The sequence below is a fragment of the Trichomonas vaginalis genome, chromosome II, assembly GCF_026262505.1.
Source record: "Trichomonas vaginalis G3 chromosome II, whole genome shotgun sequence".
Lineage (NCBI taxonomy): Eukaryota > Parabasalia > Trichomonadida > Trichomonadidae > Trichomonas > Trichomonas vaginalis.
In genome coordinates, this window is record NC_067204.1 from 6,078,779 (window position 1) to 6,105,385 (window position 26,607).

At 31.7% G+C, this 26,607-nt stretch overlaps 15 protein-coding genes and 3 pseudogenes across 18 annotated transcripts, besides 3 other annotated features; 13 read left to right on the forward strand and 5 right to left on the reverse strand.

Moving 5' to 3' along the window:
- Window positions 1–503: part of a mobile genetic element that runs on past the window's edge.
- Window positions 504–982: 479 nt separating this feature from the next.
- TVAGG3_0494860 (pseudouridine 5'-phosphatase protein) lies at window positions 983–1,777 on the reverse strand (the record flags this gene model as incomplete). The annotated part of the gene is made up of 1 exon (XM_001297896.1): window positions 1,051–1,731. The coding sequence occupies one exon, from the start codon at window positions 1,729–1,731 to the stop codon at window positions 1,051–1,053; it is 681 nt and encodes a 226-aa protein (XP_001297897.1).
- A 53-nt stretch (window positions 1,778–1,830) lies between these two features.
- Window positions 1,831–2,604, forward strand: TVAGG3_0494870 (uncharacterized protein; the record flags this gene model as incomplete). Its single annotated transcript, XM_001297897.1, has 1 exon — window positions 1,831–2,604. The coding sequence occupies one exon, from the start codon at window positions 1,831–1,833 to the stop codon at window positions 2,602–2,604; it is 774 nt and encodes a 257-aa protein (XP_001297898.1).
- A 338-nt stretch (window positions 2,605–2,942) lies between these two features.
- On the forward strand, window positions 2,943–4,488 carry TVAGG3_0494880 (uncharacterized protein; the record flags this gene model as incomplete). Its single annotated transcript, XM_051236345.1, has 1 exon — window positions 3,325–4,368. The coding sequence occupies one exon, from the start codon at window positions 3,325–3,327 to the stop codon at window positions 4,366–4,368; it is 1,044 nt and encodes a 347-aa protein (XP_051094169.1).
- A 2,614-nt stretch (window positions 4,489–7,102) lies between these two features.
- Window positions 7,103–8,266, forward strand: TVAGG3_0494890 (uncharacterized protein; the record flags this gene model as incomplete). The annotated part of the gene is made up of 1 exon (XM_051236346.1): window positions 7,103–8,266. A coding segment is annotated over one exon (1,164 nt), but the record flags the coding sequence as incomplete, so codon positions are not given.
- A 627-nt stretch (window positions 8,267–8,893) lies between these two features.
- Window positions 8,894–14,547: a mobile genetic element.
- On the forward strand, window positions 9,636–10,054 carry TVAGG3_0494910 (uncharacterized protein; the record flags this gene model as incomplete). Its single annotated transcript, XM_051236347.1, has 1 exon — window positions 9,636–10,054. A coding segment is annotated over one exon (419 nt), but the record flags the coding sequence as incomplete, so codon positions are not given.
- TVAGG3_0494920 lies at window positions 10,135–10,535 on the forward strand (annotated as a pseudogene). The gene has a single exon. A coding segment is annotated over exon 1 (401 nt).
- TVAGG3_0494930 lies at window positions 10,568–11,238 on the forward strand (annotated as a pseudogene). The gene has a single exon. A coding segment is annotated over exon 1 (671 nt).
- On the forward strand, window positions 12,467–13,473 carry TVAGG3_0494940 (annotated as a pseudogene). The gene has a single exon. A coding segment is annotated over exon 1 (1,007 nt).
- A 1,113-nt stretch (window positions 14,548–15,660) lies between the features above and the next one.
- Window positions 15,661–26,607: part of a mobile genetic element that runs on past the window's edge.
- Window positions 16,006–16,362, forward strand: TVAGG3_0494960 (uncharacterized protein; the record flags this gene model as incomplete). Its single annotated transcript, XM_051236348.1, has 1 exon — window positions 16,006–16,362. The coding sequence occupies one exon, from the start codon at window positions 16,006–16,008 to the stop codon at window positions 16,360–16,362; it is 357 nt and encodes a 118-aa protein (XP_051094172.1).
- Window positions 16,508–17,035, reverse strand: TVAGG3_0494970 (protein of unknown function, DUF4107 family; the record flags this gene model as incomplete). Its single annotated transcript, XM_051236349.1, has 1 exon — window positions 16,508–17,035. One exon carries the CDS (start codon window positions 17,033–17,035, stop codon window positions 16,508–16,510), a length of 528 nt encoding a protein of 175 aa, XP_051094173.1.
- TVAGG3_0494980 (uncharacterized protein) lies at window positions 17,261–18,067 on the reverse strand (the record flags this gene model as incomplete). The annotated part of the gene is made up of 1 exon (XM_051236350.1): window positions 17,261–18,067. One exon carries the CDS (start codon window positions 18,065–18,067, stop codon window positions 17,261–17,263), a length of 807 nt encoding a protein of 268 aa, XP_051094174.1.
- Window positions 19,036–19,437, reverse strand: TVAGG3_0494990 (uncharacterized protein; the record flags this gene model as incomplete). The annotated part of the gene is made up of 1 exon (XM_051236351.1): window positions 19,036–19,437. One exon carries the CDS (start codon window positions 19,435–19,437, stop codon window positions 19,036–19,038), a length of 402 nt encoding a protein of 133 aa, XP_051094175.1.
- Window positions 19,463–20,077, forward strand: TVAGG3_0495000 (uncharacterized protein; the record flags this gene model as incomplete). The annotated part of the gene is made up of 1 exon (XM_051236352.1): window positions 19,463–20,077. One exon carries the CDS (start codon window positions 19,463–19,465, stop codon window positions 20,075–20,077), a length of 615 nt encoding a protein of 204 aa, XP_051094176.1.
- TVAGG3_0495010 (uncharacterized protein) lies at window positions 20,331–21,095 on the reverse strand (the record flags this gene model as incomplete). The annotated part of the gene is made up of 1 exon (XM_051236353.1): window positions 20,331–21,095. The coding sequence occupies one exon, from the start codon at window positions 21,093–21,095 to the stop codon at window positions 20,331–20,333; it is 765 nt and encodes a 254-aa protein (XP_051094177.1).
- Window positions 21,434–22,558, forward strand: TVAGG3_0495020 (organellar and viral DNA polymerase type B; the record flags this gene model as incomplete). The annotated part of the gene is made up of 1 exon (XM_051236354.1): window positions 21,434–22,558. One exon carries the CDS (start codon window positions 21,434–21,436, stop codon window positions 22,556–22,558), a length of 1,125 nt encoding a protein of 374 aa, XP_051094178.1.
- On the forward strand, window positions 23,497–24,030 carry TVAGG3_0495030 (phage tail repeat-like family; the record flags this gene model as incomplete). The annotated part of the gene is made up of 1 exon (XM_051236355.1): window positions 23,497–24,030. One exon carries the CDS (start codon window positions 23,497–23,499, stop codon window positions 24,028–24,030), a length of 534 nt encoding a protein of 177 aa, XP_051094179.1.
- On the forward strand, window positions 24,099–24,823 carry TVAGG3_0495040 (integrase core domain containing protein family; the record flags this gene model as incomplete). Its single annotated transcript, XM_051236356.1, has 1 exon — window positions 24,099–24,823. A coding segment is annotated over one exon (725 nt), but the record flags the coding sequence as incomplete, so codon positions are not given.
- Window positions 25,761–26,318, forward strand: TVAGG3_0495050 (organellar and viral DNA polymerase type B; the record flags this gene model as incomplete). Its single annotated transcript, XM_001330189.2, has 1 exon — window positions 25,761–26,318. One exon carries the CDS (start codon window positions 25,761–25,763, stop codon window positions 26,316–26,318), a length of 558 nt encoding a protein of 185 aa, XP_001330224.2.

Consider the following 26,607-nt stretch of genomic DNA (forward strand, 5'->3'; position numbering starts at 1 on the left):
TATCTTTCTTCATGAGATTTCTGAACTGCTGATTCTGAAGCTGGGATATTCATTAAACCCTCTACTTCATTTTCAACTTCTCTTAATTCCTTAATTTTTTCATCTATTTCATCTCTTATTTTTTCCAATTTCTCAATCTCATCGTTATAATATTCATCTTGTTTAATTTTTTCTTCAAAATATTCAGGGAAAACATCAGGTTCTTTAGGTTTTTCTTCTTTAGATGTGGGATATAAGAAATTTATAACATCATCTTTATTCATTTTTCCATCATAACCAAATTCATTTAAAAACTCCGCGAATTTTTTACAATTTCTTAAATAATATTTATCAACTTCATAACCCACCTCCTCTAATATATCCTTTATTTCCTCGTTTGTGAATCCTAAATTTTTAACATTGTTAGTTTTGACGCTCATTTCATACAAAATAAAAATAAATTATTCAGAACTGTAAGATATGAATTTTTAAAGTTTATTTTTCATTCAAATAATCATTAGTTTCTTAAAGTTCAATGTTGAACTCAATCTTTATTTTTAAAATCGGTTTAATTAATTGTGGAATATCTGACATCATCTATATATAGCTTCTTTTAAAATTAATGTTATTATGTATGGGTTGAGTGTAAATGTCTTACAATTTTGAAAATTTTTTAAATCTTGATTTATTCAAAAACGTAAGAATAAAAACCGTAAGAATCATACATTTTTTACTTCATATGTTAAAAAAAATGATACAAAATCGTTCAATATTGTATGAATTCTTACGTTTACAAAAAAAGTCACACAACCCTTCAACATATACTACTATGAATTTCAATGAAGTTCATAGATAGAAAATGACATGATATTTTAGGAAAGATGAAAACAATAAGATTTTCATCCCAATTGGAGCTGATGCTTGGTTCATATATAATAAAAATTTGGAAAATTAAAATACATACTCCTTGCTTTAACAATGAAGGAATGGTAATATATTTAATTAAAAAGCTCAGGTGTTCAACGATGAAATGTTTTATTCTCTATAATACGTAACATATAATTGAAAATTTTAATGTTTGGCCCAATTGAAACTGCCAAAATCAAAATCTTCGTAGGATGTAATCATTACTTGAGTTTTGAGATTCATCTTATCCATATTTTCTTTTGCCTTTTCCTTATTATCAACTAAGAATACAGATGGCATTCCAGCTGCATTGGCAGCACCAATACCATGAAATGCATCCTCAAAAACAAGAACGTTCTCAGGATTGAAATGACCAAGTTTGCCAGAAGCTAATTGGAATATTGTAGGATTTGGTTTTGTTTCTTTTACTTCATCGCCGCATATAGTTGCCACAAAATTGCTAAACAACTCATTATGATTAATAATTTTTGCCTCGTGAGCAGATCTACAGCTACTTGTAGCAACGGCCATCGGAATTCCCATTTCGTGTATCTTATTTATGATTCTTTCAACACCTTTAACAGTTTTGCATGTTGGAAGAAGAGAATCAAGTATTTCTAAACGTTTCTTTGCAAATGCTTCGGGAGTTGTATCTAAGTTGTAATGTTTAATCATTGCTCTGGCGACATCCAAGTCTGATCTTCCGTTAATTTCATCAACTAACGATTGTGGATATGGTGGAGGAACTAATTTTGTCATTGCAATGTAGTAGAGGTTTAGTGTATCAAGAACTGTGCCGTCGCTATCGAAAATTACTGCTTGAATCTCGGGTTTATAAACACTCATTTTTCAAATGACGGGTTTGAATTAAATTTATGTCTGACAAGTAAAGCATAATCTTGGTTTTGAGAATGATTTTTGACACGAAATATTGTCACTTTTTATATGTTAGGTGCAATTATTCGAATTAAATTAAGTTCTTTTCCAAGTTTGCTTTCAAAAACTATATACGTAAACACCGCAAAACTTGCTTGTAAAGGAAATAATACAGAACTTGATGAACAATTCAATATTTGCATTTGCAAAGCGGGTTTTCCATTTGGAAATCCAGAGAATGGCGGTGATTGCTTTAGGTGCGATCCTAAATGCCACGAAAAAGCAATTTGCACTTCAATGGATAAATGCACTTGCAAGCCAGGTTTAGTTGGTGATGGAATAAAAGATTGCGATTATCCAAGACCAACTATAGTATCAGTTAAGCCGCATAAATGCGAAAATACAGATTCATTCCTAACAGTAGTCTATAAATCACAACAAGTAAATACAACTATGCCATATTGCAAAATCGGCCCATCAATCTATCCTCCAAGCGAATTTAATGGCAGCCATGCTATTTGTTCTTGCCCACCACTATTTAAAGGAAATTATTCCTTGGAAATTTCATTTAACAAATTACATTGGTCAAAACAAAAATTTACAATAAACTTCCCTACTGATGATAGCCCAGCACCAGAAGTCTTTGTTTATATCATTTTATGCGTAATAATTTCTGTTTTAATTTACTTCATAATTTGGTGCATTCAGAAAACATCATGGAGCAATGGAGATGATGGAGATCAAATTTTACCTCTTAATAAATGGCATATGAATCAAATTCAGCACGATTCTAATGATGATGGAAGTATCTTCAAGTTCATCTTTAATCTTATCATAGGATGAACTTTTTAGCCTTTTCACATTTGTTTACCTTGTTTTTACTTTGATTTTATTATAAATGTTTGTTTCTTTTAATAAATACTCTGATATTATATAACGATTAAAGCTTAAGTTAACATAAATTATGTTTAACACTCTTTATCAATAATACAATTCACGAAATGAAATCATTATAAAAATTTAGGTTTAATACTTAGGTAAGTTCTATATATTAGTCTTCTATGAGAATTACATAATGAATGATTATATGATATTCATGTAATATTTAAATGCAATGTTAATTCAGGTCAAATTAAATGATTTATCAATGAAATTCGTTTTTATATCTAGAAACTTGCAACATACAACGCATCTTCTAGCATATCTAAGCGCTTAATTTGGAGAAATAGAGAATTTCAAATTCAATAAAAAATATATGACCAATAACCAAGGTGAAGCATAGAATTAAAATACATAAATTCATTAATCCACCCTACGATCTAAAATTAGAAAATTCATGCTCTCATGTGCAAATTATCCTTATCGGACTCAAATTGACAATCCTACCGAGAACGATTCTGTATATTGAAATGTTTACAAAAATATATCTCCAAAATAAGAAATATAAATATCCAACAAATATTGTACAACAATTTATATACTTGATTTGAAATAAATTGAAAGAAATACTCAGAAAATTGGCCATAATAATTTTCAAAAAGAATTTGATATCATATTTCTTTAATGTTCACATTATTCGTTGTTTTATCTATATCAACAGCCAATATATACGTTTCTACTAGTAAATCAGTTGTTGTAGACTTAGCAGACCCAAAGGATCTTAACCTATTTATTGTATCTTCAAATGCAATCGTAGCAGTTAGTACAACCAATGGTTTTGACATCACTGCATATGATAAAGATAACACACAAATCGGCAAATTATCTTCAAGCTCTCCAATTATCCAATTAGGCCCAATAAGTGGCAAACTTTATGTTAAAATGACAGGTTCTCAGACTAAATTTGCTTGCTCTGTTATTATTGTTAGCAACCTTCTTATTGGTAAGCAATGCGAAAGCGTTTATGCTTCAAATAATGCTCAACAGGATTTCACACTTACAAACTCCAAACTTTCAGCAGATAAAGTTAATTGCATTTGGCTATCATCTCCAAGCACAATGTCTACCCAAGTCTCTGTTAATGTTCAAGGTACGGTAGATGCATTCATTCCAGGAAAGTATGAGCCATACAGTACTGTCTCAAACAGTGGATCAATCCAGACATCAGCACCAAACACTTTATTGGTTGTAAAGCTTACCAATGCTAACTCCCCAAGCATTGCAATCAAATCCAGTGGTGAAAACCCATCATATGTTGAGATTTCAAAGGCAACATTCACAGCAGATGGAAATCCATCCATAATAAGCGGTGAAACAACACCAACATCCCAGCCAACCCAACCAACTCAGCCAACTCAGCCAACAAATCCAACACCACAACCTACTAGCACTGCATCCCAGCCAACTAACCCAACATCTCAATCTACTAATCCTTCATCCCATACATCTTCTAAATATTCACCAACACCAAATAAGCCAACAACTAGTACAACATCTGGAGATAGCCAGGGTGGAAATACTCCATCAGGAAGTGGTGGTAAGAAGCACACTGGTTTGATTGTTGCTTTAGTTTTCATGACAATTTTGATGATTGTTGCTATTGCTATTGCTATATTCTTGTTCTTAAAGCTCCGAGTTGTTATAAATGCTGGAGCAACCCTTATTTAAACTATTTTTTTTAATAGCTAAAGAATCGCGTATTTTTTATTTCATTTGAAGGATCCCTAATAATCGCTCATGAATTTTTGAAATATTTTGGTGCATTAAAGATAATTGTTACATTCAAACCTGAAAGAAAATACGACCCTAAAAAAATTCGAAATGATTCTTTATTGTTTCAATGTTTTTGATCTATTCTATTAGCCACCACAAATAAAGCATCAGATTCTTTGTGTAATTATTCCAACGACAATCAAATTTTATGCAACATGATAATACCATAATTCAATAGTTGTAAAATTTTGTGAACGTTTGAAAATTTCCGATCTACTCTAGTAGTAGGATATAAAGGGTTTAGTGACTTTTTTTGTTACGTCTATATATAGATGAAGGTATATTTTCACATCTTCTATATATAGATGATATAAAAATTTTTTCTTACGTTTTTTAAGTCATGAATTCGTAAGAAAGCGCGACATTATTAAATAAATTAGTAATAAATATTATATACTAAACATATTTTAAAAAATTAACATTAATTTTAAAATAATTTATTTTTTATCTTTTATAAAAGAAGCTATATATAGATGATGTCAGATATTCCGCGATTAATTAAACATTGTTTAAATCCTGAATGGGTTAAACTTCAATTTAAAAATGAAGATTGTGAATTATTAAATGAATATGAAAGCCAAAATAAGCTAATGAGGTATAAATATAATGATAAAGAATATTTAATTTCATGGAATCAATGGAGTCATAATCAAAGACCTCATAAACGAGAAGAAGAAATTGAAAATAATGAAATGGAAATCATTGATGACATTAAAGAGGATGGAATTCCTAAATTTTGTAGAAAAACCTTTAGAACTAAGTTAGGAGCATATAAACGTAGAGTATTAAATCCTGAATATCTTAAACATCAATTTAAAAAGGAAGACTGTGAATTATTAAACGCTAATGAATATGAAAATGCTAAATCAAAACTGAGATATAAATATATTGGAAGTGATGAAAGGTGTAAAGATAAAGATAAAGTTTATTCAGTTTCATATAATAACTGGCACACGTTAGGGATAAGAAAACATTTAGGAGATTATGGGAAATGTTCTGAATTCTTCAAATCTAGTATATACGAGAGAGTAAAAGAAATTAGAAATAATTATTTTCATGAATAAAAGATTCACTACCATAATGAAATAAAAAATAAAAAATTTTTAAAAAATAAATTTTAAAAATTCATGTCTTACATTTTTGAATAATTTATTTTTTTAATTCGTAAGAAATGAGTGAATCAAAATTCGTGACTGTGAATCAATTAATGGATAAACTTTCACCAATTCTCACCCAGGTTAAACAAGTAGACGTTTATTTTGATGATTACATACAAAGTTTATTTTATAAAGGTAAGTTTAATATTAAACCTATTGCTTTTGCATTTGATGGTAAATTAATCGAAAATTCAAAAATTTGGGAATTAATTCCGGATATTGAATTTATAACAAATATTAAGGATAAATGGTTTAAACAACAAAACCACCTCACTAAAGTTCTTTGTAGATTAATGATTAAAACTGAGGAAAAAGAATTTAACGGGTTTAAATATCATCCATGTAAAATTTTAGAACTTGGTAACGAAAAACTTCAGAAAAAATTAAACGAAAGACTATCAAAAGATAAAGTTGAAAGAGTAAATAAACTCGCTAAAGGTAATGGTAATGGTAATGATGAAGAAGAATTTGATGAGTTCAACATAGAACTTTAAGAAACTAATGATTATTTGAATTTATGAAATCAATTATTTGATTATTCTTTCTTCAATCTCTTCTATTCTTTTTGTTAAATCATCAATTTTCATTAATGAGGTGATTCTTGATTGAGGAATAGATTTCAAACTAACCACTCCTTTTATTTTTGAAATTTTGAATCCATCAACTTTAAACATTTTATTCAATTTACATGTTGTCAATTCTTCAAATAATTTTTTATTATTAGCATAATAGTCATTAAATTCTTCAACAGATGAAAAAATTTTTATTTCAGTAATTGGTTTAACAACGTTTATTTTTTGTTGAACATTTTCATTTATTTCTTCCTCCTCTGTTTCATTTATTTTTAAAATCGGTTTCATTTATCATTAAATAAAAATTAGAATATAAGTGATGAAATATATTTTTTAATTAATATTAAATCAGAAATGGCGGCAGGATTCTTTAAAAAATTATGGGATGGAATTAAGAAAGCTGCGGGTTGGGTTTATAAAAAGATTATTAAACCCGTTGCAAACTTTTGGCACCAGTAGCGAAAACGGCAGGAACTATCATAGGTGGAGTATTAGGTACAAAAGCAGGTAATCCGGCAATGGGAGCACAAGCAGGTAACGCAATTGGTGGAATTGCTGAAGGAATACTTAATAAAATAGGAGGTAGATAGTGGAAAAATAAATAAATATTATTTTTATCTTAGTATCGGTTGTAGTAGTCTTTGATAAACTTTTTCTCCTTTATTTAAAACTTCTCTTATTGGGGCAGCTTTTGGTGTTATTGATTCAGCAACGTCACTAATTGCTTCTTTATTCTTAAATATCCAATTTGCCCCTTCTTCAATGTTTCCCAAACTTTACTCGCTCCTCTTTTTACTTATCCCACAGTTTCTTAAATATACCTGCAGCCATAGTTGATTATTTCATTAAAATTAAAAATTCATTTTCATCTTTTAATTTTGATTTTTTATTTATTAATAAATGACGACTAACTATTTGGTGCCAAACACTAAACCGATTAATGGAAATGTGTTTCATTCATTCGAAAAGATAAATGAAATATTCGCAAAGAATGACGGTAGAAGATATTATAGAGAACTTGAAAGTTCATGCTATGACTCTGATGCTCCATATTTTGATGATAAACAAACTCATTTAAGAATTACAAATCCGGCTCATGATGTGAACCAATTAGGTGACACATATATTAAACGCAAAGTTAAAGCAACTCTAGTTTCAAATAAAGCTTTCACATGTGATGCCGCTTTTAAATGCATGCGTTTATTCGTTGGTTACAAATCATCAAATCAAAGCTTTAAACAATTAGAAGTAGAAACCGAAAGAGGTGATGCCGGTTATCTTCAGATGGATTGCGCCCGTGAATCTTTCGCATTTGCAACATATAAACCAAAATCAGAAAGGAAAGTTAAAAAGTTTGTTCATTCGTTATATAATAATGTTCAAAAATATGATAACTCAGTATGTGGTAAATATATTGACCCTTCAGAAGTTTTCAAGAAAGCAAATGAAGAAGTTGATGTCACTTTTGATATGATTATTCCGGTAAATGATTTGTTAGCATTTCAGGCGTTCGATGATTATCCTAAATCATTTGGTGATATCATTCTTAAATATTATGTTTTCAGGGATACTTTAGTATTTTGTCAGGTTGACCCGTTAAGAGTTGCTGATTTACAAAATTACGTTTATGAAAAGATAACTGATGAAAATTATGAAAAGATTATGAATCATGTTTATAAATATGATCGCAAATTCCAACAAATCGGACTTCCTGCCAAATTAATTACAAGCTTAGCCGCTACATCTGCTGACGCAACAGTTGATGACGTTATTATTTCATGCACAAAGATGGAAGTTTTAGAGGATAAATGCATTACACCAGGATACGGTTTAATTGAAGAATCAGTTAAAGCAATACCACGTTTATTCAGTAAGGAAGATCCATTCATGATTCCAGCTCAACATATTGACGTTCGTTCACTAAATGGAGGTTGCATCACTCCTGAAGGTATTAGCTCAGATTTCTCATACGCTCTTCATAATGTTACAGATGTTGTGTTAGCATTTCCGAAGAATGCAATGCAAAGAACGGTTTTAGAAAATCCAATGCTTCGAGGTCTTCAGGTCACTATAGATTCCAGAAACTTCCCCGATCAAGCGATGACCACAGTGGGTGACATATTCTTTACACGTATGCTTCAAGCTTCTGATTTAGATGGAGTGAATGAATGCACAGAAGAATACGAGGACTCATTAACTAGACCACTGAATGCAGATGATGGCACGCCATTAGCTAGAACATGGAAAGACCAAACTTCATTCTTATGCACTATTCCAGTTCAACGTGATGGAGCGGGTATATTCTTTGATGGATTAGAAACTTTCAACTCACAAGTTACAGTACAAGTGAAAGCTTATCCAATCATTCAGGGTGAAAATGACACTTACTGTTCAAAGGTGACAAATCCTCCTCAGGTTTGGTTTACTAGGACTACATATTGGACATGGACACCGGATGAAGGTTTGAAATATCATCCAACAGGTACACCACCACAGTATAGAAGTTCATATGATGAAATATTGATGAATAGAAATGTTTAAAATTATAAATTTATTTTTGATTAAATGGATTTAAATTCATCCACTCCTTATGAAGAATTAGCAGGAGTATATAATACATACATAGATGATATGATTAATGAAGCATTGAGTGATAATAGAAATGCTCTATCTAAGGAAAAATTAATGAAAATTCCATATTCTGAATGTTACTTAAATTCAATCACTGCAGCAATTGGTAAACAAAATAAAGGTAAAACATTAACGATATTAAAACAAATTATCATTATTGCTAACACTTCCCCCTATTCACATGTGTTAATTTATATCAACCGTTCAGGTTCACCTTCAGATGATACATTTGAATCTTTAAAGCATTTAATCAAAATTCCAATTATTTATTTATCACAAGAAGAAGCAGAAGATTATTTAAAAAACTTTTTAATGTATAAAGAATTATATAATACAATCAAGAAGCAAGGATTAGAGAATAAAATTATTGATAAACAACGGGATGAATTATTTGAAACACTTTCTATTTCAAATTTTGATAGAGAATTTTTGCATTCACTCATTTTTCTAGATGATGCAGTGAAATCAAAACTAATAACAAATGAGAAATCATATTTTAATCAGTTATTAACTCAATGTCGACACATTCAGTGTTCATTCTTCATGGCTGTTCAATATTTCAAAGCATTAAGCACAAACATTAAATCAAATCTATCAACACTTTTCATTTTCAGTGGGTTTAGTCGTCAACAGTTGAACGTTATGCTTTATCAAGTGAATTTACCAATGAGCATTAATGAACTTTACACACAATATCAGCAATTAGGTGAACATGGAAAAATAATAGTTGATTTAAATAAAGGAGGTGTTAAATTTGATTAACTTTTTATAATTAATTTTTATTTTTTATTTATAATTAAACATGACAGAAATAGCAAATCTTCTACAGGTTCCATTAAAACAAGGAACAAACAAAAAGGGTGCATATAATAGAACTATGAAAGTTCCTGATGGAATGAAAGAATTAGTTCATATTGTTGCTGGTCTTCAAAAAGATGTTAAACAAATGAGAAACGTTTTAACATTACCAGAAGCTCAAGCATATGCCAAACGTCAAGGTCCAAATTGGGAAGCACACGAAGCAGACATTACGGGTCCAAATGGAAAACCTGATGGTATAAATGAAGTTTTCATTACTGATGGTCAAGGTAATATTAAAGTCATAAATGGTTATAAATTAACTATATCTGATTATCCTAAACGTAAAGCATATAATGAACGTTATCCTATGCAATTTGATGAAAATGGAAAAGCTGTTAAACAATACATTGGAGAAGGTGAAAATGGTCCAATTAATTCATACCGTTATAATCCATATTCTTATTTCAATGAAGAATTAAATGCTATTGAAGAGGGACTGGATGGATTACCACGATATTCTAACCAGTTTGATGGTCAATATGCAAATATTAGACCTGAAATTTCAGCTAAGAAATTCTTTAAAGTTGCTTTATTCGATCCAGTTTTCGCAAATGTTAAAGATGAACTTAAACAGCAATTCCAACCAATTATAGTAGCAAGAATTGCATCAGGTGCTTTATCTCAAGCATTCAAAGATTTAATTAAGAAACCATTATATCAGCAACGAGGTTTAACTTATGATTTAGTTAAGGAATCAGATAAAAGAAAATTTGAGAAATCAGATGATTATAAGAATGCAATTAATGAATATATTAGGTCTATTAATTACAATGAAACAGCTAAAAATCAACTTCAAGAACAAATACAGGGAATAATAGATTCAAAACTTCCAGCAAAATAAAAGTTTAAATATATTTTTTTATTCGATTATAAATGAGAAGACGTTTCACTAGTCAAAAGAACACTAACGCAAAAGCAGAGATTACGGTTGGTTATAACGTAAATGATGATAAATCACGAATTATTCAAAATGTTAAAGTTAATGTTAGCCCCGAATTAACAAGGTCAGCAACTCAACCAAATTTATTAACTCGTGACTTACCGAAGAATGAGGAGAATGAAGAAAACCATGAGAATGGAGACCCAATCATTTTATCTGAACCCGGTAAAGAACCTGTTGAAATTCCCACTTATCCAACATACCCCCGCCTCTTTCATCAAACATCGAGAACCCATATAAAATAGACATTAATTCTGAATTAATGAAAATTTACCGTGATATAATAATTAATAATTATGATTCAATAATAAATTTAATTGATCAATCCGGTTTAATTATTTTACCTTATGAATCATTAATTCACATTATCGCCATTCTTTGTGATGTTCAAGATTCAGACGTTAAGATTCAATTTTTCATAGATGATGAGGTTTCATGCTGCGGAACAGTTGCAAAAATAAATCCTATAAAGGATATTAGCACAATTAAGATATCAAAGAACGGAACAACAACTGAACTTCATTTAACATATAATGATATTTATAATAAAATAGTTGATGAATATAAAATATCACTTGAAAAATTCTTTGTTAAGGCTATTTAATATTCAAGCATTAACATTATCGAATAATAATCCTTTGAATCATAATCAATAATAATTGACCTTTCACCAGTTTCTATCGTTTGCTTTATTTCTTTTTGTTCCCCACTATCCGGATCGGTCATTGTAATTGTTTTTGTTATAGTATCAGCTTTATCTTTAACTTCAATCTTTTTTCCATCGGGATATTTAAACCAAAATTCCAAAAATTCGATATTGTCAATCTGTTCATATTTTAATCTATCAATTACATTTTTAATACCATCTGAAAATCTTATGAAATGGTCATTATATGGGTTTGATTGAACTAAATTTGAATGAAGTGAAATATAACCTGTTGATGAATATGACACCGACTCATATTTCTGAAAACACTAAAATTTATAACATGAATGAATTTCTTATTCGTTGAATTTATGAATTCTTGAGGTAATCTTATTCTAGTTTTATTTATCACTGGAAAATAACGCTTTACCATATTTTTAATCGTAATAAAAAATGTCAATTATCAATATTATTTCGAATAATAACTGTGAATTAAATTTAACAGTTAGCGGAATTTATAATGTTACTCTCGTTTCTGTGAGTGGTAAATTTAATCCATTCTTTTAGACCCTTCAGATTATATATCATTTATTAAAGATGACCATGAAAAAACGTATGATATGTATATAAATAATGTGATCGCGAAAGGGGATATTAACATGATTTTAAGTTATTTAAATGAATCATTTATCGTATGGTATGAAGAAAATTTTAAATCAAAACCTGATAAACTTTTTGAACTTGATGAAATAAATAACCTTATTAAATTTCCGCTGAAAATTAAATTTTGTACTCCTCATCTTCGTTCATTGTTGGGGATATTAAATTTTGAAAAAGATGTTGGGGATGTTTTGTATTCTGACACTGGTTCCAATTTCATTTTAATCAAATGTGATAAAGTTAATACCCAATGAGATTTTCACATCAAACATTAGACCCTAACTCTTACCCATCAATACAAAACATTTTATCCATCAACTTAAACACATTTTCTTTATCATATCCGTTTCAATTATCCGGGAATTCATTTATTCTTCATTCAAAAGATTTATCAAATATTAAATTTAGAATAACTGACCTATTTGATTGTGATTTAGAATTTATGAATGAAATATTATGGCAATTTCAAATAGAGAAAATAGCTGATGAGATAACGGATTAAATATTTATTTTTAAATCGTAATAAATGATTAAACAACAGCAACTTAAGGCGCAAAGCGCCCAGGTCCTTCAGACCATTACATACGCCATATATGCATATAATTCAAAGACGGCAGAACAAACGCAAAGGTTGAAATATGGAGATTTGGAGATAGTATTGAAAAATGAACATTTCGAATTCGTTTGCAAAGGTGGTGCAGTGATATCAAATATAAAAGAAATTTTATTTATGAATTCAAAAATTAAAGGAATAACGGATGATATAACATCAATTCCACCAGAAGAACAGAGATATTACGCATTAAATGCATTTCCTAAATTTTTGAAGATTGGAAGATTTAATTTAAATGAGGAATTCATAGAAGGTTTCCTAAATGACATAATGAAGAAAGCAGATAAGGAATACGTTAATACTGAATTAAATAAGAAGGCAAATTTGGTTTATGTTGATGAAAAAGATAATGAAATTAAAGAAAAGGTTGAATGGTATCATGAATGGACATTGGAGACTTTTAAAGTTAAAGCTGATACAGAATGGGTTTCAGGATGTTTAGACCTTAAAGCAGATAAAACATATGTTAACAATGAGTTAATGAAGAAGGTGGATAAGGAAAAAGTTATTTCATTCATTAATACTGAGTTAGCAAAGAAAGCTGATATATCATTTGTTAATGAAGAAATAAAACAATCAGAGGTCTATTTTACTCCACCATTTTTTTTTTGAAATCATCAGATAAAACCTTTGATATAGATTCTTTTGAATGGATATGTTTCGATGGAGTGACCATGTATTTATTTTATACAGCTGGAGTGCTTTATTATTTTAAAACAAATGATTTTAAAAACTATGAATCATTTACTCCATCTGTTTTGAATCCTGATACACGAAAGCCAATCATTAATCCAAGAATTTTATATGTTGAATATAATAACGGTAAATTTATGGGAATGATAACGGTTGAAGATGATTTTTGCCCTTGTATATTCGATTGTATCCAATGGTTCAAATGTAATTTAAATCAAGATGCTAAATTTAAATATCCAAATAATCCTATTAGATGCGTTAATAATAAATGGGTACTAATTTATGAAGTCAATCAAATTTTCATTAGTGAGGATGGGATAAATTATTATATGTTTAGTATGATGTCATCAGATTTGAAAATTGATTATACAAGTAAGTGGTATTACACTAACGGTATGTATTTTATCCTACAAAATGATAAAATTTATAGATCATCTTCAATACCACAAGGTCAATTTGAACAAATTTTTCAAGCTGATGGAGACATTGAAGCTTTATGTTATGGATCAAATGTTTATGTTCTCGTTTCAGGTGGACTGGTCTATTCATATCCTGTAAGTTATAACAGACATATTTATTTATCACAGGATTTATCAAATTGGGAATTGGTTTATTCATTCACTCCAAAACTTACTCGAAATTATAGATTTACTAATTTATTTTATATTGATGGGTATTTCATTGCTTTAGGATGTGGTGATTTAGTAAATATCAGTAGTGATGGAAGAACTTGGTCTGAAATCACAAAATTTCAAGATGTTTGAAAAGCAATTTTCAAAAATAATACGTTAATATTGATAACAAGACCAGTTTTAAATACTCACGCAGTTTCAATATTATATAATAAATTCAATATTCATAATGGATTAAATACAATTCTTGAGATGATTTACCCCATTGGTTCTTTATATACATCAATGAATTCAACAAATCCAGCTGATGTATTCGGTTTCGGTACATGGCAACAAATAACCGATCGTTTCCTCTACTGTGCTAATAGTTCAAAACAAACCGGTGGTTCAAAGAAAATTAAAGAAGCAAACCTTCCGCCGCATAAGCATACAGGAACTACAAACTTTTCTGGCGACCATATACACTCATTAGGAGACCACCCATTATACAACTCAGACTATGAAGCCGGTCATGATGTTTTATCTCCAGCTTATAACGATTCAACAAAAAAGACTTTTCGACCAACTGAACCAGGAGGAAATCATTCACACACTTTCACAACAAATCCAACAGGCTCGGGTGAAGATTACATGCCACCTTATATGACAGTTTATGCATGGTTTCGCGTTCAATGAACGCTCAATGTTTGTTTCACAAACTTTAGAACGGCATAATTTAAATTTTTATTTTAGTATAAATGAAGATTCTACCATATGGTGTTATTGGAAGAGATAAAGATGGAAACCCAATATTTGATCCAAAGTTAAAATTAAAGTTACTGACAACAACTTGAAAAGTTGCTGAAACCAAAACAGGATGAAAAATGAGAAAATGAGAAAGAAAAAAATTTAAATTATGCAATTTTATTTTTATCATAAATGACAAAATTAATTAAGCCAACTATTTCTAAATTAATGATACCAATGAAATCATTTCATGGAGTACTTATCCCAGGTTCTTCACAATTAGCCGGGGCAAGTGTTGTGGCTCAAGGTGGAACATTAGCGAATCCATTCAAATTATTAACTAAAGATGAACTTAATAAAATGATGATAAAATAACTGATAACAAAATTTTATTTTTATATAAATGGATACCCCACAAGCTCAAAATTTACCACGAATCATAACGGATGATGCAAAGAACGAATTAAAAACAACAAACACGAAAACCGAGAAGATGCGGTTATGCAGTAATGATGGAAAGAAGAACCAGAAGGGTTCGGCGTCTCGAAGAGACGTTGTCGAAGAGGAATAAAATTAAATTTGGATTGAGTTTAAAATTCATCTTTATTTTCATCTCTTCCAATTTTTTTCTATTAAATTCTTTTATTTTTGCTTCACTCAGTTTAAGGATTGAACGGTAAGTTTCTAATTTTTCGATTATTTCTTTCCTCTCTTTATCGTTTTCAATTACTTTAGTTTTATGGGCATCAGCCTCACCGCATTGCGGCTTCTTTTGTAATAGCATATTTTTGATTTAATTCTGTTTAGTTTCTTTTTATATTCATTGTCTGGACTCTGAATCTTAATTGAATCAGGACTCTTGGCTGCTTTGTTGTCACTCATTTTTACGAAATAAAAAAATTAATTATTATTTAAATATAATGGAGTAATAAAATAAATCGGAATTTCTATTAATTTATTGTCAACTTCAACTAATGCATTGCCGTTAATATATCTAACAAATTCAGCTATTGTGTCAAATCTTCGTCTTCTTTTTGTCATTGATTTATCAGTTTTAGTTAGTATCCCTAAGTCGCGTACTGTGGCACTGCGCGCCTCCGTACACCACTTAGCGGTTTTGACACTTTACGAAACCGGTAACGTATATTTTACAACACAACCATAACACCAACTTAACCTTAAATATTTACAAAACCATCTGACACATAAACGACTTCACTAATGACTTCACTAACGACTTCACTAACGAATTCACTACCGTCTCACTAAATAAAATATAACCTTATTTTTATTTTTTTTTAATTTTTTATTTCATTACAAAGACATGTCCGACTACATTTACTATGACTCTTTCCAGAACGTTTCCGTGAACTATTCAAAACTCAAGTAAAACTGAGAAACATGCATTTTAACAAAGACAGACCCATTGACGATGAAAGAAACCCTGAATATATTATAATACCTTATGATGCTAAATTTATTGCATACATTCCTTATGGACGTAGAGGAACGAAAACTATTTCAACAAAGACGAAAAATTATTTCTGGAGCGATGAAGAAAATTGCCTTATCTACATAAATGCATACTTAAATAAAGCTACATATTGTACAAAAGAAGGTTGGACTGGATTTGAGCTCTACATATACGACGACGATGGAAACAGACGTTGTGTATACCCATACGATAATATGTACCATTGTTTTCATCAAGCATTAAACGAATACATAGTCAGTAAGGGTCTCATTCCTGTTGAGTAGATATGCTTTATTTTTGTTCCCACATTTATTTAAAAATTAATGATATCACCACCCTCACACGTATGAAAACATAGCACAAAAATAAATTTAGGTGAAGTGGTGAAATCTCACCTCTTTTTTCACCCGGTTTTTCACCCTGTTGAATTCATTGCTTTATAACTCTCTTCCTTGGTTTCTTTTTAGTTGCTTTCTTCACGTCTGTCTCCAACTTGACTGTCTTTCTTCTTCGTCCATAATGATACCAATTACTTCCACCAGTCAATGGGTCAAATGGTCGTTCATAAGGGTTTCCATACATTCCATAAGGTCCGTATGGATAAACCACTGGTGGAGAAGAAACATTTTCTTTAGTTCCATCGACTCTATTTAAATGCATTGTTTCACCTTTCATCTGGTCATTAAAGTCTTTTGCGTGTTTTGCAAACTCATCGTCCTTTCCTAAAGCATTTTCTGACTCAGTCGCAACCAAATTGGATGCTTTATTTATGAGCCCTATTTTATTTAATCTTAACTTCTTTGCAACCCAGCCTCCAATCTTCCCTTTATTTGCATCTAATGTCTTCGAAACCCTTCCTCCACTCATTTTATTTACTGCGTCATAAGCTCCAAGTGCTTTTGCTCCAAATGCTAATGCTTTTGTTCCCATTGCGCCTAAAGCTGCCCAAGCTACCATTTACACCATATTAAAATCATCTCTCTTCAATATTATCTCATAAAAGTTCTCGTTACTGGAGAAAGTCAATGAAACATAAGCGTTCTCACGGGCTTCGCCCTCACCGCTTTGCGGTCTATCTAACTTCTTTCTTATATCATCTATACGCTTCAAAATGTCTGAACAATTGCTAACATCTTCTACAACAGTTATTTCATCATGAATGACCTTCAAGAACAAGCTCATTTAATATGCTATTAAAATCATCTCAATAATGAGTCCATCCTTTCCGTCTTTGGGTAGCACAACATCTTTCATTGAAGAAGGTTCGACAAGTCTTATGTTAAACTTACTGACAAAGTTTGTTATACTATAATGCTTCGGCGGCGAATACATGTAGTTTGAAAGACATAATATAGATTCTTCAGCAAATTCACTTATACTGGATTTTATAACAATGTTCTCACGAGACCAAATACCACCAATTGACAATCTTGTAAGCAATCCTGCTGAACCTTCTACTGTAAACGTCGATGATAACATTCCACGAAGGTCATCTATTGACATCTTTGAGTCACTGAATTTAAATATTTTCTTAAAGCAATCGTCATTATCTAACCATGCAATAGCTTTGAAGTTTTCATTCGAATATACATCTGCTTCATTAAATGTAAAACCTGACTTCTTTGCAGAGACGACTTTAAAATCTATTGAGTTTGTTTCAAAATTATATGCTATGGTAACTTCTGAAGGTAATGGATGTCCTTCCGCAGTAAGTTGTTCTCTCACTACCGTTTGAAGCTTTGTATTAAAAACTTTCATGTCATCTCCTGTATCTAAGTTCACATACACAGCAACAGGGAAACTATCTTGCTTCTTTGTTTCATCATTATATCTCAAAACATTAAAGTTCTTCAATAATATTGTTCTTCCTGCTGGAATACTTCGAACCTGTCTGATTTCAATAGCTTTCTCACCTCCTACATACTCTACCCAGTGTCTTGGATATTCATAAGTATACTGACTTTCTTGAATTTTGGTTGGTTTCATCATAACATGTTCATAGTATATCTTTATACTCTTGTCAGTTAGACTCGGTGCTATGTTCTGAATATTTCTGACTTGCATTTTTAATGGAGATAAAATGAAGCATTTAATACATGACGTAGATGAAGACATGAATGAAAGCAGTGAAAAGTTCAACAGTTCTCTTCTTCCTTTCAGTAAGGACTATGAGTTCTGTTCAAATGGTGTTTATTTCTATTGTGGAAAGATGGGTTCAGGTAAGACATTTAATTTAATTCGTCATATACTCATAACAGAGCGTTTAGGAAACGACTCTTACTATGACCAAATCATTATATCAGCAACTTCAGACTCTATGGACTCAACAGCGAAAACATTTATGTCAAAAGTTCAAGCCTCTGTCGTTAAAGTTCCAGACAGTGAACTCATTGAATTTCTTCAACGTTACATTCGACGTAAGAGGAAATATTATGCCATCGTTGAATTTATACAGTCAGGAATGCAAAAGACTTCTGAGGAGATGGAAAGAATTATTGACAAACACCACTTACGTCAATACTCAGGAGTTTACGATATGAAACGACTAACAAATTACTGTCAAAACTTTCAAAATACCCCTTCAAAAAATATCCATCAAACACTTTATTAGTTTGTGACGATTTCGCCTGGAAAAGGTTTAGTGTCAAAACCAGACTCACCATTAGCTAACATCATACTAAAGTCAGACATTACCACTTAACTGTAGCAATACTTATGCAAACATGGAGGTTTTTAGCTTTAAACATAAAACGTCTCATAACTGACTTCGTTATCTTTCAAGGTTTCTCACGCTATGATATTGAACTCATTTGGAAACAGTCAGGTATAACATTACCTTTTGAAGAAATTTGGGAAGCATATAAGTCTCTCATCTCTCCTCGTTCATACCTTGAGATTCATATCATGACTAATACCATTAAAGTCAAAAATATTCCATGGGAACGACCAACATTGTTTTAAAGTTTAACCTTCAATTGACTGATGGTAAACAAATTCCATGCATCTCTGTCGCCATTTCTGTTAATATTTTTGCTGTCATTCATATCATCCACTTCCCCATCCGTTAGCTTTTGAGGATATGCGTTAGAATAGCTGTTCTTAAATGAAGGCTTTTCACCTTTGAGAGCATAAACTCTATAACTTTCTGCATACTTTATGTTTGAACCTCCTGAGCCATCATTGACATAAATTTTTATAGGCTTCCACCCTTTGTTCATGTTCCTGCTTCTTCCCTTAGCTCTTTTGTTCAGTAGTTCTACATCTTTATACACAGCACCTGTCTCAGTGAATTCAACAATATTTTCATTCGTTAGCTTTACATTCAAACCCTTGTCGAGTATATTGTTCATTTCATACATATAAAAGGTTTTTATTCTATATGAAATGAGAAGCAAATCCATCTTAGCTGGTGCCGTTAATGTTCCAATTGAACCAACATCAAATGTTGACTCACGAACGACAAACAATATTGTCATAAAGAACTATAGTTCAGAGTGTTTGAAAGAAAAAGAACCAGAACTTAAGTCGGTGAATTTAAACACAGCTTCAAACGCTAACGCTACATCAGATGTTAAGTTAGAGTATCCACCACTGGACCAAATTCTTTCAAGAGAAGCCAACGACAACCCTTACACAAATGTTCAAACAAATCCTTCAGATAACGTAGACCATTACCTTCTTCAGTTATACCAAACAATTTTACTCAAAGACGATAAGAAGCTTTTGACAAATCTTATAAGTAAGAACCAAATAATTCTAACAAAGGAGGACCTTGAAAATGTTATCTCACGAATAACAGGGAAACAATGTGTCATTGACTATCTCGACCCTGAAATCGAATGCTGTGGTCAAACTCCACTATTCATGAAAATAGGTAACATCCGCATCATTGAAACACCAGGAACTACAGGAGTTGAGTTTAAGTATAAATATTCGAACGAGTATACAAAACTATCTACTGACTATAAGCTTTGTTTGAAATATGTTTTAGTAAATTAAAGCAGTCAGGACCTTCGGTCTTGGCGCTTTGCACCGTCAGTCAAAAAATTTCAAGTTAGCAATTTTTAATATCTATTCAAAACTTCTTCAACAGTATCGAACTCATCTTCATAATGCAAACCTAATCTTATTGACTTGGTGCAGTTTTCACTAACACAATATTTTTCTGTTCTCTTGACTGACATAACTAACTCATTTGTTTCATCAAACAGCAACAACCAAAGTTCATGACCTAATACATAACATTCATACTTTATATTTTTAGCTCTGAGTTCTCTTGTAAGCTGTTGCATTTAATATTTTCTAAAAAGTCAACTTCAACAGTCATTCGCACTGGTGCCTTCAGTTCTACAGGCTCTCCTTGAAAGTCAACAAGTCTGAATTGCATGTCTTTCAAATTATGAGGACTAATGCGAACCCATTTACCTAAATGAGTTGCTATGACAGGAACGTTTGGAATGAACATTGAATTGACTGCATAACAGAAGGATTTATATTCTACTGAACCTTTACTATTAACTCCTGAAATGCCTGTGACATTAGCTATTTTAGACTCAATGTATAAACAATTACCATAACATACGTATGGAACAGATTTCATCTCAATCGTTTTGTCAACACTTTTCAAAGGAAATGTCATATGGTATGCACCCAAAAGAAGTTGTACTCTATGACTCATTCTTGGTATCTTAAACTCTTTCTCGCTGCTGAACTTCAATGTTCCCTCAGAAGAGAGTTCGACATCTATGTTGTCAATAGTTTCTTCATTTATGAGAGTATCTATGACTCCAGCAATTTTATCTATTCTATACCCAGCTCTGTTAGGAAATGTTATAACACTTCTTTTGTCATCTATTTCAATCTCTATGAAATCTGTTTCATCTGTTATGACAAAAGTTGCGATAGTATTGAAGTCAACAACTCTGAAAGCAAGCGCTTCATTCTGAAGACCTAAGTTTGTTTGTAGCTTTACTGTCCCGTATTCGTTTGGGTCTGTACTTTGCAAATAGAACAACATTTTATTCTCATTAAAATATGACTATTGCTGCATATGCGTATGAAACAAATGAAGCAAGAAGAGCACATGAACTAGTAAATGAAAACTCAACTTTAACCATTGAAGGCAATGATTTAGTCATTGACGATGGAAAAACTAAAAAAGTCATTGATTTCGATACTTTTAACACTTATGACCCATTCATTACAATAAGTAAAGTTCCTATCATAAATGATGGAACGGTGCAATATATAAATTCTACAGTAGATGCCTCATTTGTGAAAGTATTAAATGTTCTCATTGAATTGTTAAAGAGCTTTCGATTTGACGACAACATTAAATGCCTAAAGAATTTAGTCATGAATGAGAAACAAATTCTCGGCGTTGCTGGTAGCAGTAATGATGTACACCTTATGACATTAGAATATTATAACGAACATAAAGATGAACTGAAAGGAGAGAAGGGTGACACCGGACCTCAAGGACCACAAGGAATACAAGGAATACAAGGACCTCAAGGCGAAAACGGTTTGGATGGTGAAGATGGAAAGGATGGAAAAACTGCTAAATCATGGATATGGAACCTTATAAATACTGGTTTAACAGCTGCTTCATATGAAGTTCTTCAATACCAAATCGGAAAGATATGGGCAGTACTTGGTGAAGAAGCTTTAGATGACGTTAAAAATGCTTTGAACTTCATTTCAAATGGTTCGGATACTATTAAAACTTTATCTGTTTGGATGCAAGAAACAAGGAGTCAAATAGATACTGTAAGACGTATAGCAAACAATGCACGTACGGGATTGGATACTTTACGAGAAGCACAAAATACACTAAAGGAAGCAAATGATATTCTTGGCTCAGTATCAGACATGCATGAAGATTGGCTTAAAGGTATTGACAAATCTTTAAAAAATCACAGTCAGTCTATTGCTGACTACAAGAAAAGTATAGATTTTTTACATAGTGCTATGGACGTACATGATGGAAGCATAAGGAACTTACTTAATGCTAACAATAACTTACCAGGAACTATTAAAGCATTTATAAAGTCCTTTGTAAAACCTGGTGCTCTAACATTTAGGTCTTTGAGAGCAAGAGCATTGAAGTCAAGAGATGCAGAAACTCCAACAGAAACTCCAACAGAACCTACAGAAGGAACTGAAACAACAGAAACTCCAGAAGAACCACCAAAACCAACAGCTAATGAAATATTGTTCGAATATTTTCCAAAGTACTCTGTTCTCATTGCATACATTCAAGAAATACTTAAGAAAGCAGACTTGACTTTAGGAGATGATGAAAGTTCTGTATATCTTTCGTTCCAGTTTCAAATAGCAAAACTTTTGAGACAGATATGCTTAATGTATGACAACATCTCTGATTTCGCAAGATATGATGACGACCATGACCCCGAACACGGTGAAGAAGAAGTTTTATTGACACCAAAGATGGCGAAGTGGATGTTCTTCAAGAGCTGAAGAAAAATACTTCTGAAGGAGGTGGTGGTAGGCATGAACTTGAAATAAATGAGATAGAAGAGAAATTAGCCGAAAAAGCAGATAAAAACCATGTTCATTATATAAGTTCAGATGAACAGATTATAACAGACTACCACGGATATTTAACACAGGATGAAGAAGTGAAGACGAAAGATGTTAATGAAAGAAGATATAAATACATTCGTGCTGAAGGTTATGACATACGCTGTACTGTACAGTATGACACAGGTAAAGCACCAGAAGCATTTGGTTATAACAATGAAATTTATGCCTCTAGTTTCTTTGTTAACGGTGTATTAGTTGAACCAAGATTTACTTTGAGAGTTAAGGCAAAAATAACTTTTGAAGATGCTATTAAAAGTAAAGCTGACAAAGATGAACTTGACGCAACGAACAAAGTTTTGAAATCTCATAAACACAATATCTCCGATATAAATGAACTTCAAGCTACATTAAATAGTAAAGCTGACAAGAACCATACACATGAATCCTTCACTACTGTTAGAGCAGACGACATAATATTGAACTATGATTTGGGTTCAAGTGCACCTTTAGAGAATCCGAGTACAAGCGTAAAAGATACACTAAACAATTTAGATAATAGATGTATGAACATTGAAGGTCATGTCAGAAACTTTGAAACACATGAACTACCAGCAATGTTAGATAAGAAAGCTGACAAAGATGAACTTGACGCAACGAACAAAGTTTTGAAATCTCATAAACACAATATCTCCGATATAAATGAACTTCAAGCTACATTAAATAGTAAAGCTGACAAGAACCATACACATGAATCCTTCACTACTGTTAGAGCAGACGACATAATATTGAACTATGATTTGGGTTCAAGTGCACCTTTAGAGAATCCGAGTACAAGCGTAAAAGATACACTAAACAATTTAGATAATAGATGTATGAACATTGAAGGTCATGCCAGAAACTTTGAAGCATACGAACTACCAGCAATGTTAGATAAGAAAGCCGACAAAACAGAACTTCAAACAATGAAGACTCAGATTCTTGAAACCATATATCCTATAGGCTCTATTTATACGTCAATGAACTCAACAAATCCGGCAAGTGTTTTAGGTTTTGGTACGTGGCAGCAGATTGTAGATAAATTCTTATACTGTGCTAACTCTTCAAAGCAAACAGGAGGCTCAAAGAAAATTAAAGAAGCAAACTTACCTGCGCACACTCATACAGGAACGACAAACCTTTCTGGCGACCATAGCCACTCATTAAGAGACCACCCATTATACAACTCAGACTATAAAGCTGGCAATGACGTTTTATCTCCATCTTATAACAATTCAGCAAAAAAGACTTTTCGACCAACTGAACCAGGAGGAAATCATGTCCATACTTTCACAACAAATCCAACAGGCTCGGGTGAAGATTATATGCCACCATTTATGACGGTTTATGCATGGTACCGCGTTCAATGAACGCGCTTGAGCCTAGACCCTTTGGGTCAAGGCTTACCATCTTGAATAAAATCTTTAACTTTACATAAATGAGCTTGAAAGAAGTATTCGAACAACATCCATGGAGGTCATTTAAGAAGTTCAATGAAGCTGCAAAGAGTTGGGGATTTACTAACAGAGCTGAAGTGAAAAGGTTCTTTGACAAAAATGTTGTACATCAAACAAAAATAAACCCTTACGACTACTTTTTACCAATTTACTCCAACGCTCCTGACGCATACCAATTTGACACTCTCGTTCAGAGTAAGAAAGGAGGACATAAACCATTCCTCATCTTCATTAATGTTAACACTCGCAAAGCATATGCATATCCAATGAGGAATAAAGGAACTCGTGAAGTGTTAAGAGTTTTACAAAAGTTTGTAGCAGAACATAGCCCAAGTACTTTAACATCAGACCAAGACGGTGCATACCTCAGCAATGAAATCACAGATTTTCTCATTAAGCATAACATAACTCACTACACTACTGAAGACCATAACCATAACATACTCGGCATCATAAACCGCTTCATAAGGACTCTCAGAGATTTAAATCAAGAGCGAGACTTTACCGAAGAAACAATGAAACATTTTCTCGAAGTATATAATTCCTCAACACATTCTACAACAGGACATACACCAAATTCAATGACACAACAACAAGAAGAAAAGTATATACAAAAGAAACGAAGCCAAACACAAAATATCAGAAATTCAACACAATTTACCCTCATTCCTGGTACAAAAGTTCGTGTAGTTCTTGACGACAAACCGTTGACAAAGAAACGTTTAAGGTTAAGTAGAAACTATTATATCGTAGACTCTACGCAAGGTAATGGATATCTTATAAAAGCTGCTGACGACTCCATTGCGTTTTATCCTCGTCATAAATTAGTTGAAAGTAGTAATGGCAAACTTGCTGAAACTATTGACGAAGCAAAGCGAGGAGTGGTTATTGAAATACTTGGCTATAACATAAACGATGACACTTATAAAGTAAGATATGAAGGAGGCGTTGAAGATGTTATACCATCTAAGAACTTGAGAGAGTCGAAGCCAACACATCTGGGACCATTAGAGCGGGAGTACTGGAAAGACAAAAATATGCCAGAAATAATAAGAAAATTCTTCTAAACTTTTTCATTAGATGTAAATCAGACAAAAATAATGTTTAGGTGAAGAGGTGAGATTTCACCTCTTTTTTCACCTGTTTTTCACCCTCGTGAATTTTCATGAATTTCCTTAAGATAGAAAAAATAAAGTTAGTTTTATTTTTATTTATTTTTTTATTTTGTATAAAAGATATGATTTCAACAATCGCACAACAACAATTCAAGCTGCGAACGGCGGGACTCTGTCCACAACTACAGCACCAAACTCGTTAGTCATGAATCCTACGTCAATGTTGATAGAGATGAAAAGCTTTATTCCTTCTTCATATACTTTGAAACAGAAATCCAGAAGATAAAGCAAGAACTTTTAACAAGTAATTTAGACTGTAGTGCGAAAGATGAAACAAATGAACAGTATCTTTATGAAATGGAGGACCTCATCGACCATTTGCCTAAACTACCTGAAATTCAGCAGCAAAAACTAACTATTCCTGAATTCGACGAAATTGAAGTCAAAGCAACTGACTCAGTAGAAATTAAGAAATTCATACGTAAAGTAAATTATGAATTCCTTGGTTTTCATTGCAACCATAAAGTTATGGACAAAGATTGCGACATGGTTTATAAAAATATTTCTGACCTTTACAAATCCGAAGAATTTAAGACATACGATAACTTTGTTTCATTAGTTGCAAAATGTGTTTGGGAAATAAGAGATAAAGATAGAAGAGGCAAAGTATGGAACGAACAAATAAGACCCGCTATGTTTGAGATGAAGAGAGCAATTGACGCTTTAGTTGTTTTAGCTGGTAATGTTTCAATGTATAACGCAAAAACGATGCCGCAATGTTCAAAATGTAAAGCAGCAATAAGAAAATATAACTACTCAGTCAAAGAGATAGAAAGAATGCGAAACGACTATGCAGACTTAAAGAAAGAAGCAGAAAAGCCAGCAGAAGATAAAATGGATATTGTTGAATTTCTTAATAAAAACTATCCAACAGCAGAAGATTTCCTTCTGTCTGACGTCAAGAAGAAATATAAAGAGACTTTCGGCATGATTAAAACATTCAATGTACTAAAAGAAGAAATAGAAGCTACGAAATTGTTTAGGATTTCAAATATACATCGTACAATTCATGTAAAACGCTTGTGAAAAAATAGGTGAAAAAACAGGTGAAATCTCACCTCTTCACCTAAATTATATTTTTGCTGAAAAATGACCAAATTTCATGAATTTTCATAAAAGATAAAAATAAAGTTAGTTTTATTTTTATTTATTTTTTTATTTTGTATGTAAAGACAGTAATGTCAACATCAGAGAACACAACAACTGCTATCGTTCATGAAGCCATCAATGAAGAATATGAATACATACAGTATAACAAACAGTTACGTCTCATTCGTTCAGTCAAAGACGATATGTACCAAATGCAAAGCAAGCA